Raw genomic sequence first — 14,417 nt, 5'->3', positions numbered from 1 at the left:
CCCTTTTGTGATAGACTCCCGGTGCTGCAGTCTCACAGAGACCCCTGGTGATAGACTCCCGGTACTGCAGTCTCACAGAGACCCCTGGTGAAAGACTCCCGGTACTGCAGTCTCACAGAGACCCCTAGTGATAGACACCCGGTACTGCAGTCTCAGAGACCCCTAGTGATAGACTCCCAGTACTGCAGTCTCACAGAGACCCCTGGTGAAAGACTCCCGGTACTGCAGTCTCACAGAGACCCCTGGTGAAAGACTCCCGGTACTGCAGTCTCGCAGAGACCCCCTATAGTGATAGACTCCCGGTGCTGCAGTCTCGCAGAGACCCCTGGTGATAGACTCCCAGTACTGCAGTCTCACAGAGACCCCTAGTGATAGACACCCAGTACTGCAGTCTCACAGACCCCTGGTGAAAGACTCCCAGTACTGCACTCTCGCAGAGACCCCCTCCGGTACTGCAGTCTCACAGAGACCCCTAGTGAAAGACTCCCAGTACTGTAGTCTCACAGAGACCCCTGGTGATAGACTCCCAGTACTGCGGTCTCGCAGAGACCCCCTCCGGTACTGCAGTCTCACAGAGACCCCTAGTGAAAGACTCCCAGTACTGCAGTCTCACAGAGACCCCTAGTGAAAGACTCCCAGTACTGCGGTCTCGCAGAGTCCCCTGGTGATAGACTCCCGGTACTGCAGTCTCACAGAGACCCCTGGTGATAGACTCCCAGTACTGCAGTCTCACAGAGACCCCTAGTGAAAGACTCCCAGTACTGCAGTCTCGCAGAGACCCCTGGTGAAAGACTCCCGGTACTGCAGTCTCACAGAGCCCCCTGGAGATAGACTCCCGGTACTGCAGTCTCAGAGACCCCTGGTGATAGACGCCCGGTGCTGCAGTCTCACAGAGACCCCTGGTGATAGACTCCCGGTACTGCAGTCTCACAGAGACCCCTGGTGATAGACACCCGGTACTGCAGTCTCACAGAGACCCCTAGTGAAAGACTCCCAGTACTGTAGTCTCGCAGAGACCCCCTTTAGTGATAGACTCCCGGTACTGTCGTCTCGCAGAGACCCCCTCTCGTGATAGACTCCCAGTACTGCAGTCTCGCAGAGACCCCTGGTGAAAGACTCCCAGTACTGCAGTCTCACAGAGACCCCTAGTGAAAGACTCCCAGCACTGTAGTCTCGCAGAGACCCCTAGTGAAAGACTCCCAGCACTGCAGTCTCAGAGACCCCTGGTGATAGCCACCCGGTGATAGACTCCCTGTACGGCAGTCTCACAGAGACCCCTAGTGAAAGACTCCCGGTACTGCAGTCTCGCAGAGACCCCTAGTGATAGACTCCCGGTACTGCAGTCTCACAGAGACCCCTAGTGATAGACTCCCGGTACTGCAGTCTCGCAGAGACCCCTAGTGAAAGACTCCCAGTACTGCAGTCTCACAGAGACCCCTAGTGAAAGACTCCCAGTACTGCACACAGAGACCCCCGATAGTGATAGACTCCCAGTACGGCAGTCTCGCAGAGACCCCTAGTGAAAGACTTCCAGTACTGCACTCGCAGAGACCCCTAGTGATAGACTCCCGGTACTGCAGTCTCACAGAGACCCCTAGTGAAAGACTCCCGGTACTGCAGTCTCACAGAGACCCCCTATCGTGATAGACTCCCGGTACTGCAGTCTCACAGAGACCCCTGGTGATAGACTCCCGGTACTGCAGACTCACAGAGACCCCTAGTGAAAGACTCCCAGTACTGTAGTCTCGCAGAGACCCCTGGTGATAGACTCCCAGTACTGTAGTCTCGCATAGACCCCCTATAGTGATAGACACCCGGTACTGCAGTCTCAGAGAACCCGAGTGATAGACTCCCGGTACTGCAGTCTCGCTGAGACCCCTGGTGATAGACTCCCAGTACTGCAGTCTCACAGAGACCCCTGGTGATAGACTCCCAGTACTGCAGTCTCACAGAGACCCCTGGTGAAAGACTCCCAGTACTGCAGTCTCGCAGAGACCCCTGGTGAAAGACTCCCAGTACTGCAGTCTCACAGAGACCCCTGGTGAAAGACTCCCAGTACTGCAGTCTCGCAGAGACCCCTGGTGATAGACTCCCAGTACTGCAGTCTCGCAGAGACCCCTGGTGATAGACTCCCAGTACTGCAGTCTCGCAGAGACCCCTGGTGATAGACTCCCGGTGCTGCAGTCTCACAGAGACCCCTGGTGATAGACTCCTGGTACTGCAGTCTCACAGAGACCCTGGTGATAGACACCCGGTACTGCAGTCTCACAGAGACCCCTAGTGAAAGACTCCCAGTACTGTAGTCTCACAGAGACCCCTGGTGATAGACTCCCAGTACTGCAGTCTCACAGAGACCCCTAGTGAAAGACTCCCAGTACTGTAGTCTTGCAGAGACCCCCTTTAGTGATAGACTCCCGGTACTGCAGTCTCACAGAGACCCCCTATCGTGAAAGACTCCCAGTACTGCAGTCTCGCAGAGACCCCTGGTGAAAGACTCCCAGTACTGCAGTCTCACAGAGACCCCCTATTGTGATAGACTCCCAGCACTGTAGTCTCGCAGAGACCCCTAGTGAAAGACTCCCAGCACTGCAGTCTCAGAGACCCCTGGTGATAGCCACCCGGTACTGCAGTCTCACAGAGACCCCTAGTGATAGACTCCCAGCACTGCAGTCTCAGAGACCCCTGGTGATAGCCACCCGGTACTGCAGTCTCGCAGAGACCCCTAGTGATAGACTCCCAGCACTGCAGTCTCAGAGACCCCTGGTGATAGCCACCCGGTACTGCAGTCTCACAGAGACCCCTAGTGATAGACTCCCAGTACTGCAATCTCACAGAGACCCCTGCTGATAGACTCCCAGTACTGCAGCCTCACGGAGACCCCTAGTGAAAGACTCCCAGTACTGTAGTCTCGCAGAGACCCCCGATCCTGATAGACTCCCGGTACTGCAGTCTCACAGAGACCCCTGGTGAAAGACTCCCAGTACTGCAGTCTCACAGAGACCCCTAGTGAAAGACTCCCAGTACTGCAGACTCAGAGACCCCTGGTGAAAGACTCCCAGTACTGCAGTCTCACAGAGACCCCTAGTGAAAGACTCCCAGTACTGTAGTCTCGCATAGACCCCCTATAGTGATAGACTCCCGGTACTGCAGTCTCACAGAGACCCCTGGTGAAAGACTCCCAGTACTGCAGTCTCGCAGAGAACCCTAGTGATAGACACCCGGTACTGCAGTCTCACAGAGACCCCTACTGATAGACTCCCAGTACTGCAGTCTCACAGAGACTCCTGGTGATAGACTCCCAGTACTGCAGTCTCACAGAGACCCCTGGTGAAAGACGCCCGGTACTGTAGTCTCGCTGAGACCCCTGGTGAAAGACTCCCAGTACTGCAGTCTCGCAGAGACCCCTGGTGATAGACTCCCAGTACTGCAGTCTCACAGAGACCCCTGGTGAAAGACTCCCAGTACTGCAGTCTCGCAGAGACCCCTGGTGATAGACTCCCAGTACTGCAGTCTCGCAGAGACCCCTGGTGATAGACTCCCAGTACTGCAGTCTCACAGAGACGCCTGGTGATAGACTCCCAGTTCTGCAGTCTCGCATAGACCCCCTATAGTGATAGACTCCCGGTGCTGCAGTCTCACAGAGACCCCTAGTGATAGACTCCCGGTGCTGCAGTCTCACAGAGACCCCTGGTGAAAGACTCCCAGTACTGCAGTCTCGCAGAGACCCCCTCCGGTACTGCAGTCTCACAGAGACCCCTAGTGAAACACTCCCAGTATTGCAGTCTCACAGAGACCCCTAGTGAAAGACTCCCAGTACTGCAGTCTCACAGAGACCCCCGATAGTGATAGACTCCCAGTACTGCAGTCTCACAGAGACCCCCGATAGTGATAGACTCCTGGTACTGCAGTCTCACAGAGACCCCTGGTGATAGACTCCCGGTACTGCAGTCTCACAGAGACCCCTGGTGATAGACACCCAGTACTGCAGTCTCACAGAGACCCCTAGTGAAAGACACCCGGTACTGCAGTCTCACAGAGACCCCTAGTGATAGCCTCCCGGTACTGCAGTCTCACAGAGACTCCTGGTGAAAGACTCCCAGTACTGTCGCCTCGCAGAGACCCCTGGTGATAGACTCCCAGTACTGTAGTCTCGCACAGACCCCCTATAGTGATAGACTCCCGGTACTGCAGTCTCACAGAGACCCCTAGTGATAGACACCCGGTACTGCAGTCTCACATAGAACCCTAGTGACAGACTCCCGGTACTGCAGTCTCACAGAGACCCCTAGTGATAGCCTCCCGGTACTGCAGTCTCACAGAGACCCCTGGTGAAAGACGCCCGGTACTGTAGTCTCGCAGAGACCCCTGGTGAAAGACTCCCAGTACTGCAGTCTCGGAGACCCCTGGTGATAGACTCCCAGTACTGTAGTCTCGCATAGACCCCTAGTGATAGACTCCCGGTGCTGCAGTCTCACAGAGACCCCTAGTGATAGACTCCCAGTACTGCAGTCTCGCAGAGACCCCCTCCGGTACTGCAGTCTCACAGAGACCCCTGGTAAAAGACTCCCAGTACTGCAGTCTAACAGAGACCCCTAATGATAGACACCCGGTACTGCAGTCTCACAGAGACCCCTAGTGACAGGCTCCCAGTACTGTAGTCTCACAGAGACCCCCTATAGTGATAGACTCCCAGTACTGCAGTCTCGCAGAGACCCCTGGTGAAAGACTCCCAGTACTGCAGTCTCACAGAGACCCCTAGTGAAAGACTCCCAGTACTGCAGTCTCGCAGAGACCCCTGGTGATAGACTCCCAGTACTGCAGTCTCGCAGAGACCCCTGGTGATAGACTCCCGGTGCTGCAGTCTCACAGAGACCCCTGGTGATAGACTCCTGGTACTGCAGTCTCACAGAGACCCTGGTGATAGACACCCGGTACTGCAGTCTCACAGAGACCCCTAGTGAAAGACTCCCAGTACTGTAGTCTCACAGAGACCCCTGGTGATAGACTCCCAGTACTGCAGTCTCACAGAGACCCCTAGTGAAAGACTCCCAGTACTGTAGTCTTGCAGAGACCCCCTTTAGTGATAGACTCCCGGTACTGCAGTCTCACAGAGACCCCCTATCGTGAAAGACTCCCAGTACTGCAGTCTTGCAGAGACCCCTGGTGAAAGACTCCCAGTACTGCAGTCTCACAGAGACCCCCTCTCGTGATAGACTCCCAGTACTGCAGTCTCGCAGAGACCCCTGGTGAAAGACTCCCAGTACTGCAGTCTCACAGAGACCCCCTATTGTGATAGACTCCCAGCACTGTAGTCTCGCAGAGACCCCTAGTGAAAGACTCCCAGCACTGCAGTCTCAGAGACCCCTGGTGATAGCCACCCGGTACTGCAGTCTCACAGAGACCCCTAGTGATAGACTCCCAGCACTGCAGTCTCAGAGACCCCTGGTGATAGCCACCCGGTACTGCAGTCTCGCAGAGACCCCTAGTGATAGACTCCCAGCACTGCAGTCTCAGAGACCCCTGGTGATAGCCACCCGGTACTGCAGTCTCACAGAGACCCCTAGTGATAGACTCCCAGTACTGCAATCTCACAGAGACCCCTGCTGATAGACTCCCAGTACTGCAGCCTCACGGAGACCCCTAGTGAAAGACTCCCAGTACTGTAGTCTCGCAGAGACCCCCGATCCTGATAGACTCCCGGTACTGCAGTCTCACAGAGACCCCTGGTGAAAGACTCCCAGTACTGCAGTCTCACAGAGACCCCTAGTGAAAGACTCCCAGTACTGCAGTCTCACAGAGACCCCTAGTGAAAGACTCCCAGTACTGTAGTCTCGCATAGACCCCCTATAGTGATAGACTCCCGGTACTGCAGTCTCACAGAGACCCCTGGTGAAAGACTCCCAGTACTGCAGTCTCGCAGAGAACCCTAGTGATAGACACCCGGTACTGCAGTCTCACAGAGACCCCTACTGATAGACTCCCAGTACTGCAGTCTCACAGAGACTCCTGGTGAAAGACGCCCGGTACTGTAGTCTCGCTGAGACCCCTGGTGAAAGACTCCCAGTACTGCAGTCTCGCAGAGACCCCTGGTGATAGACTCCCAGTACTGCAGTCTCACAGAGACCCCTGGTGAAAGACTCCCAGTACTGCAGTCTCGCAGAGACCCCTGGTGATAGACTCCCAGTACTGCAGTCTCGCAGAGACCCCTGGTGATAGACTCCCAGTACTGCAGTCTCGCAGAGACCCCTGGTGATAGACTCCCAGTACTGCAGTCTCACAGAGACCCCTGGTGAAAGACTCCCAGTACTGCAGTCTCGCAGAGACCCCCTCCGGTACTGCAGTCTCACAGAGACCCCTAGTGAAACACTCCCAGTATTGCAGTCTCACAGAGACCCCTAGTGAAAGACTCCCAGTACTGCAGTCTCACAGAGACCCCCGATAGTGATAGACTCCCAGTACTGCAGTCTCACAGAGACCCCCGATAGTGATAGACTCCTGGTACTGCAGTCTCACAGAGACCCCTAGTGATAGACACCCGGTACTGCAGTCTCACATAGAACCCTAGTGACAGACTCCCGGTACTGCAGTCTCACAGAGACCCCTAGTGATAGCCTCCCGGTACTGCAGTCTCACAGAGACCCCTGGTGAAAGACGCCCGGTACTGTAGTCTCGCAGAGACCCCTGGTGAAAGACTCCCAGTACTGCAGTCTCGGAGACCCCTGGTGATAGACTCCCAGTACTGTAGTCTCGCATAGACCCCTAGTGATAGACTCCCGGTGCTGCAGTCTCACAGAGACCCCTAGTGATAGACTCCCAGTACTGCAGTCTCGCAGAGACCCCCTCCGGTACTGCAGTCTCACAGAGACCCCTGGTAAAAGACTCCCAGTACTGCAGTCTAACAGAGACCCCTAATGATAGACACCCGGTACTGCAGTCTCACAGAGACCCCTAGTGACAGGCTCCCAGTACTGTAGTCTCACAGAGACCCCCTATAGTGATAGACTCCCAGTACTGCAGTCTCGCAGAGACCCCTGGTGAAAGACTCCCAGTACTGCAGTCTCACAGAGACCCCTAGTGAAAGACTCCCAGTACTGCAGTCTCACAGAGACCCCTAGTGAAAGACTCCCAGTACTGCAGTCTCACAGAGACCCCCTATTGTGATAGACTCCCAGTACTGCAGTCTCACAGAGGCCCCCTATAGTGATAGACTCCCGGTACTGCAGTCTCACAGAGACCCCTAGTGAAAGACTCCCGGTACTGCACTCAGAGACCCCTGCTGATAGACTCCCAGTACTGTAGTCTCGCAGAGACCCCCTATCGTGATAGACTCCCGGTACTGCAGTCTCACAGAGACCCCTGGTGAAAGACTCCCAGTACTGCAGTCTCACAGAGACCCCTAGTGAAAGACTCCCAGTACTGCAGACTCAGAGACCCCTGGTGAAAGACTCCCGGTACTGCAGTCTCACAGAGACCCCTAGTGATAGACACCCGGTACTGCAGTCTCACAGAGAACCCTAGTGATAGACTCCCGGTACTGCAGTCTCACAGAGACCCCTGGTGAAAGACTCCCAGTACTGTAGTCTCGCATAGACCCCCTATAGTGATAGACTCCCGGTACTGCAGTCTCACAGAGACCCCTAGTGATAGACACCCGGTACTGCAGTCTCACAGAGAACCCTAGTGATAGACTCCCGGTACTGCAGTCTCACAGAGACCCCTACTGATAGACTCCCAGTACTGCAGTCTCACAGAGACTCCTGGTGATAGACTCCCGGTACTGTAGTCTCGCTGAGACCCCTGGTGAAAGACTCCCAGTACTGCAGTCTCGCAGAGACCCCTGGTGATAGACTCCCAGTACTGCAGTCTCACAGAGACCCCTGGTGAAAGACTCCCAGTACTGCAGTCTCGCAGAGACCCCTGGTGATAGACTCCCAGTACTGCAGTCTCGCAGAGACCCCTGGTGATAGACTCCCAGTACTGCAGTCTCGCAGAGACCCCTGGTGAAAGTCTCCCAGTTCTGCAGTCTCGCATAGACCCCCTATAGTGATAGATTCCCGGTGCTGCAGTCTCACAGAGACCCCTAGTGATAGACTCCCAGTACTGCAGTCTCACAGAGACCCCTAGTGATAGACTCCCAGTACTGCAGTCTCACAGAGACCCCTAGTGATAGACTCCCAGTACTGCAGTCTCACAGAGACCCCTAGTGATAGACTCCCAGTACTGCAGTCTCACAGAGACCCCTAGTGATAGACTCCCGGTACTGCAGTCTCACAGAGACCCCTAGTGAAAGACTCCCAGTACTGCAGTCTCACAGAGACCCCTAGTGATAGACTCCCAGTACTGCAATCTCACAGAGACCCCTAGTGAAATACTCCCAGTACTGCAGTCTCACAGAGACCCCTAGTGATAGACTCCCAGTACTGCAGTCTCACAGAGACCCCTAGTGATAGACTCCCAGTACTGCAATCTCACAGAGACCCCTAGTGAAATACTCCCAGTACTGCAGTCTCACAGAGACCCCTAGTGATAGACTCCCAGTACTGCAGTCTCGCAGAGACCCCTCGTGAAAGACTCCCAGTACTGCAGTCTCACAGAGACCCCTGGTGAAAGACTCCCGGTACTGCAGTCTCTCAGAGACCCCTGGTGAAAGACTCCCGGTACTGCAGTCTCGCAGAGACCCCCTATAGTGATAGACTCCCAGTACTGCAGTCTCACAGAGACCCCCTATCGTGATAGACTCCCAGTACTGTAGTCTCACAGAGACCCCTGGTGAAAGACTCCTGGTACTGTAGTCTCACAGAGACCCCTAGTGAAAGACTCCCGGTTCTGCAGTCTCGCAGAGACCCCTAGTGAAAGACTCCCAGTACTGCAGTCTCGCAGAGACCCCTAGTGAAAGACTCCCGGTACTGCAGTCTCGCAGAGACCCCCTATAGTGATAGACCCCCGGTACTGCAGTCTCACAGAGACCCCTGGTACTGTAGTCTCACAGAGACCCCTGGTGAAAGACTCCCGGTACTGCAGTCTCGCAGAGACCCCTGGTGAAAGACTCCCAGTACTGCAGTCTCGCAGAGACCCCTGGTGAAAGACTCCCGGTACTGCAGTCTCGCAGAGACCCCTGGTGAAAGACTCCCGGTACTGCAGTCTCGCAGAGACCCCCTATAGTGATAGACTGCTGGTACAGTAATTAAGAAATGTCACCTTTGGATCAGTGTGAGCCTGGAATTGTCAGCCATGGCTCAGTTGGTAGCCCCTGTGCTTTGAGTCAGAAGTTTGCGGGTTCAAGTCTCACTCCAGAGCCTTGAGCACAAAAATCTAGGCTAACACTTCAGTGCAATACTGAGGGAATGGTTCACTGTCAGAGGTGCCATCTTTCAGATGACACTATTTCGAAGAAGAGCAGGGGAGTTCTCCCCGGTGTCCTGGCCAATATTTATCCCTCAATCAGCATCACTAACACAGATTATCTGGTCATTATCACGTTATTGTTTGTGGGAACTTGCTGTGCGCAAATTGACTGCCGCGTTTCCTACAATACATTACAACAGTGATCACACTTCAAATGTAATTAATTGGCTGTAAAGCGCTTTGGGACATCAAAGGTTATTGCGAAAACTCAAAGCTCATGGTGTAGGGGATAACATATTGGCATGGATAGAAGATTGGCTAGCTAACAGGAAACAGTAGGCATAAATGGGTCATTTTCTGATTGGCACGATGTAACGAGTGGTGTGCCACAGGGATCAGTGCTGGGGCCTCAACTTTTTACAATTTATATAAATGACTTGGATGAAGGGACCGAAGGTATGGTTACTAAATTTGCTGATGACACAAAGATAGGTAGGAAAGTAAATTGTGAAGAGGACATAAGGGAGGCTACAAAGGGATATAGATAGGTTAAGTGAGTGGGCAAAGATCTGGCAAATGGAGAATAATGTGGGAAAATGTGAAGTTGTCCATTTTGGCAGGAAGAATAAAAAAGAAGCATATTATCTAAATGGTGAGAGATTGCAGAGCTCTGAGATGCAAAGGGATCTGGGTGTCCTAGTGCATGAATCGCAAAAGGTTACTATGCAGGTACAGTAAGTAATTAGAAAGCTAATAGAACGTTATTGTTTATTGCGAGGGGAATTGAATACAAAAGTAGGGAGGTTATGCTTCAGTTATACAGGGCATTGGTGAGACCACATCTGGAGTACTGTGTACAGTATTGGTCTCCTTATTTAAGGAAGGATGTAAATGCGTGGGAAGCAGTTCAGAGAAGGTTTACTGGACTAATACCTGGAATGGGCGGGTTGTCTTCTGAGGAAAGGTTGGACAGGCTAGGCTTGTATCCGCTGGAGTTTAGAAGAGTAAGAGGTGACTTGATTGAAACATATAAGATCCTGAGGGGTCTGGACAGGGTGGATGTGGAGAGGATGTTTCCTCTTGTGGGAGAATCTAGAACTAGGGGTCACTGTTTAAAAAATAAGGGGTCACCCATTTTAGACAGAGATGAGGAGAAATGTTTTCTGACAGAGGGTGGTGAGTCTTTGGAACTCTCTTCCTCAGAGGGCGGTGGAAGCAGGGTCTTTGAATATTTTTAAGGCAGAGGTGGATAGATTCTTGGTAAGCAAGGGGGTGAAAGGTTATCGGGGGTAGGCGGGAATCTGGAGCAATCGGATCAGCCATGATCTTATTGAATGGCGGAGCAGGCTCGAGGGGCCGAGTGGCCTTCTCCTGCTCCTAATCACTATGTTCGGTGGTCGTCAAAGGCGCTGTAGAAATGCTAGTCTTTTCTTTTAACCCACCCTTTCCAAGTGTTATTGATGTTTCTCTTGCCCCTCCGACTGGTGTTAGGACAGCGACGAGCTCAATGATCTCTGCAAACCAGAAGTTCAGCTGAGCCTTGAGATGCGCCTGAAAACCAAGAGGGCTCCACGTTCAAAGTTCCTCATTGTCCATTTCCATGGCGGCGGCTTTGTCGCTCAAACTTCCAAATCACATGAGGTAAGAGCTCTCATTCTTTCTGTCTGCTGATTCAGGAAAGGAGCAGCGCTTCATTTCAGCTGTGGTCATACGCAGTACACTCTCGAGAAAGGAAAGAGCAAACACTCCCAGGGCAGGTACAGCACAGGTTAGATACAGAGTAAAGCTCCCTCTACACTGTCCCATCAAACACTCCCAGGGCAGGTACAGCACGGGTTAGATACAGAGTAAAGCACTCTCTACACTGTCCATCAAACACTCCCAGGGCAGGTACAGCATGGGGTTAGATACAGAGTAAAGCTCCCTCTACACTGCCCCGTCAAACACTCCCAGGGCAGGTACAGCACGCGTTAGATACAGGGTAAAGCTCCCTCTACACTGTCCCATCAAACACTGCCAGGGCAGGTACAGCACGGGTTAGATACAGAGTAAAGCTCCCTCTACACTGTCCTATCAAACACTTCCAGGGCAGGTACAGCACAGAGTTAGATGCAGAGTAAAGCTCCCTCTACACTGTCCCATCAAACACTCCCAGGGCAGGTACAGCATGGGGTTAGATACAGAGTAAAGCTCCCTCTACACTGCCCCGTCAAACACTCCCAGGGCAGGTACAGCACGCGTTAGATACAGGGTAAAGCTCCCTCTACACTGTCCCGTCAAACACTCCCAGGGCAAGTATAGCACGGGGTTAGATACAGAGTAAAGCTCCTTCTACACTGCCCCGTCAAACACTCCCAGGGCAGGTACAGCACGGTTTAGATACAGAATAAAGCTCCCTCTACACTGTCCCATCAAACACTCCCAGGGCAGGTACAGCAGGGGTTAGATACAGAGTAAAGCTCCCTCCACACTGTCCCATCAAACACTCCCAGGGCAGGTACAGCACAGGGTTAGATGAGGAGTAAAGCTCCCTCCATACTGTCCCATCAAACATTCCCAGGGCAGGTATAGCATGGGTTTAGATACAGAATAAAGCTCCCTCTACACTGTCCCATCAAACACTCCCAGGGCAGGTACAGCACGGGTTAGATACAGAGTAAAGCTCTCTCTACACTGTCCTATCAAACACTCCCAGGGCAGGTGCAGCACAGAGTTAGATGCAGAGTAAAGCTCCCTCTACACTGTCCCATCAAACACTCCCAGGGCAGGTATAGCATGGGGTTTGATACAGAGTAAAGCTCCCTCTACACTGCCCCGTCAAACACTCCCAGGGCAGGTACAGCACTGGTTAGGTACAGAGTAAAGCTCCCTCTACACTGTCCCGTCAAACACTCCCAGGGCAGGTATAGCACGGGGTTAGATACAGAGTAAAGCTCCTTCTACACTGCCCCGTCAAACACTCCCAGGGCAGGTACAGCACGGTTTAGATACAGAATAAAGCTCCCTCTACACTGTCCCATCAAACACTCCCAGGGCAGGTACAGCACTGGTTAGGTACAGAGTAGAGCTCCCTCTACACTGTCCCATCAAACACTCCCAGGGCAGGTACAGCACTGGTTAGATACAGAGTAAAGCTCCCTCGACAGTGTCCCATCAGAAACCCCTAGGGCAAGTACAGCTCAGGGTTAGATACGGAGTAGAGCTCCCTCTACACTATACCATCAAACACTTCCAGGACAGGTACAGCACGGGTTAGGTACAGAGTAAAGCTCCTTCTACACTGTCGCATCATATACTCCCAGGGCAGGTACAGCGCGGGTTAGATACACAGTAAAGCTAAACATTCCCAGGGCAGGTACAGCACGGTTTAGATACAGAACAAAGCTCCCTCTACCCTGTCTCATCAAACACTCCCAAGGCAGGTACAGCACTGGTTAGGTACAGAGTAAAGCTCCCTCTACACTGTCCCATCAAGCACTCCCAGGGCAGGGAGAGCAGCGGTTAGATACAGAGTAAAGCTCCTTCTACACTGTCCCATCAAACACTCCCAGGGCAGGTGCAGCACGGGTTAGATACAGAGTAAAGCTCCCTCTACACTGTCCCGTCAAACACTCCCAGGGCAGGTACAGCACTGGTTAGGTACAGAGTAAAGCTCCCTCTACACTGTCCCGTCAAACACTCCCAGGGCAGGTACAGCACTGGTTAGGTACAGAGTAAAGCTCCCTCTACACTGTCCTGTCAAACACTCCCAGGGCAGGGACAGCAGGGGTTAGATACAGAGTAAAGCTCCCTCCACACTGTCCCATCAAACACTCCCAGGGCAGGTACAGCACAGGGTTAGATGAGGAGTAAAGCTCCCTCCATACTGTCCCATCAAACATTCCCAGGGCAGGTATAGCATGGGTTTAGATACAGAATAAAGCTCCCTCGACACTGTCCCATCAAACACTCCCAGGGCAGGTACAGCACGGGTTAGATACAGAGTAAAGCTCTCTCTACACTGTCCTATCAAACACTCCCAGGGCAGGTGCAGCACAGAGTTAGATGCAGAGTAAAGCTCCCTCTACACTGTCCCATCAAACACTCCCAGGGCAGGTATAGCATGGGGTTTGATACAGAGTAAAGCTCCCTCTACACTGCCCCGTCAAACACTCCCAGGGCAGGTACAGCACTGGTTAGGTACAGAGTAAAGCTCCCTCTACACTGTCCCGTCAAACACTCCCAGGGCAGGTATAGCACGGGGTTAGATACAGAGTAAAGCTCCTTCTACACTGCCCCGTCAAACACTCCCAGGGCAGGTACAGCACGGTTTAGATACAGAATAAAGCTCCCTCTACACTGTCCCATCAAACACTCCCAGGGCAGGTACAGCACTGGTTAGGTACAGAGTAGAGCTCCCTCTACACTGTACCATCAAACACTCCCAGGCAGGTACAGCATGGGATTAGATACAGAGTAAAGCTCCCTCTACACTGTCCCATCAAATACTCCCAGGGCAGGTACAGCACGGATTAGATACAGAGTAAAGCTCCCTCTACACTGTCCCATCAAACACTCCCAGGGCAGGTACAGCACGCGTTAGATACAGGGTAAAGCTCCCTCTACACTGTCCCATCAAACACTCCCAGGGCAGGTACAGCACTGGTTAGATACAGAGTAAAGCTCCCTCGACAGTGTCCCATCAGAAACCCCTAGGGCAAGTACAGCTCAGGGTTAGATACGGAGTAGAGCTCCCTCTACACTATACCATCAAACACTTCCAGGACAGGTACAGCACGGGTTAGGTACAGAGTAAAGCTCCTTCTACACTGTCGCATCATATACTCCCAGGGCAGGTACAGCGCGGGTTAGATACACAGTAAAGCTAAACATTCCCAGGGCAGGTACAGCACGGTTTAGATACAGAACAAAGCTCCCTCTACCCTGTCTCATCAAACACTCCCAAGGCAGGTACAGCACTGGTTAGGTACAGAGTAAAGCTCCCTCTACACTGTCCCATCAAGCACTCCCAGGGCAGGGAGAGCAGCGGTTAGATACAGAGTAAAGCTCCTTCTACACTGTCCCATCAAAAC

At 53.1% G+C, this 14,417-nt stretch overlaps 1 protein-coding gene across 3 annotated transcripts in view; it reads left to right on the top strand.

Moving 5' to 3' along the window:
- lipeb (lipase, hormone-sensitive b) overlaps positions 1-14,417 on the top strand; it is a 576,644-nt gene that overhangs the window by 161,558 nt on the left and 400,669 nt on the right. For all 3 annotated transcript variants that reach the window (XM_086003861.1, XM_086003860.1, XM_086003862.1), the window contains one exon: positions 10,837-10,986. In XM_086003861.1, coding sequence (XP_085859987.1) covers positions 10,837-10,986 — 150 coding nt within the window. The remainder of the gene's footprint in view (positions 1-10,836; positions 10,987-14,417) is intronic.

Source organism: Somniosus microcephalus, chromosome 12 (genome assembly GCF_052327205.1).
Source record: "Somniosus microcephalus isolate GS21.2 chromosome 12, FLI_Smic_1.0, whole genome shotgun sequence".
Lineage (NCBI taxonomy): Eukaryota > Metazoa > Chordata > Chondrichthyes > Squaliformes > Somniosidae > Somniosus > Somniosus microcephalus.
The sequence above is the reverse complement of the archived record's forward strand: the minus strand, read 5'-3'. Positions and strand labels throughout refer to the sequence as shown.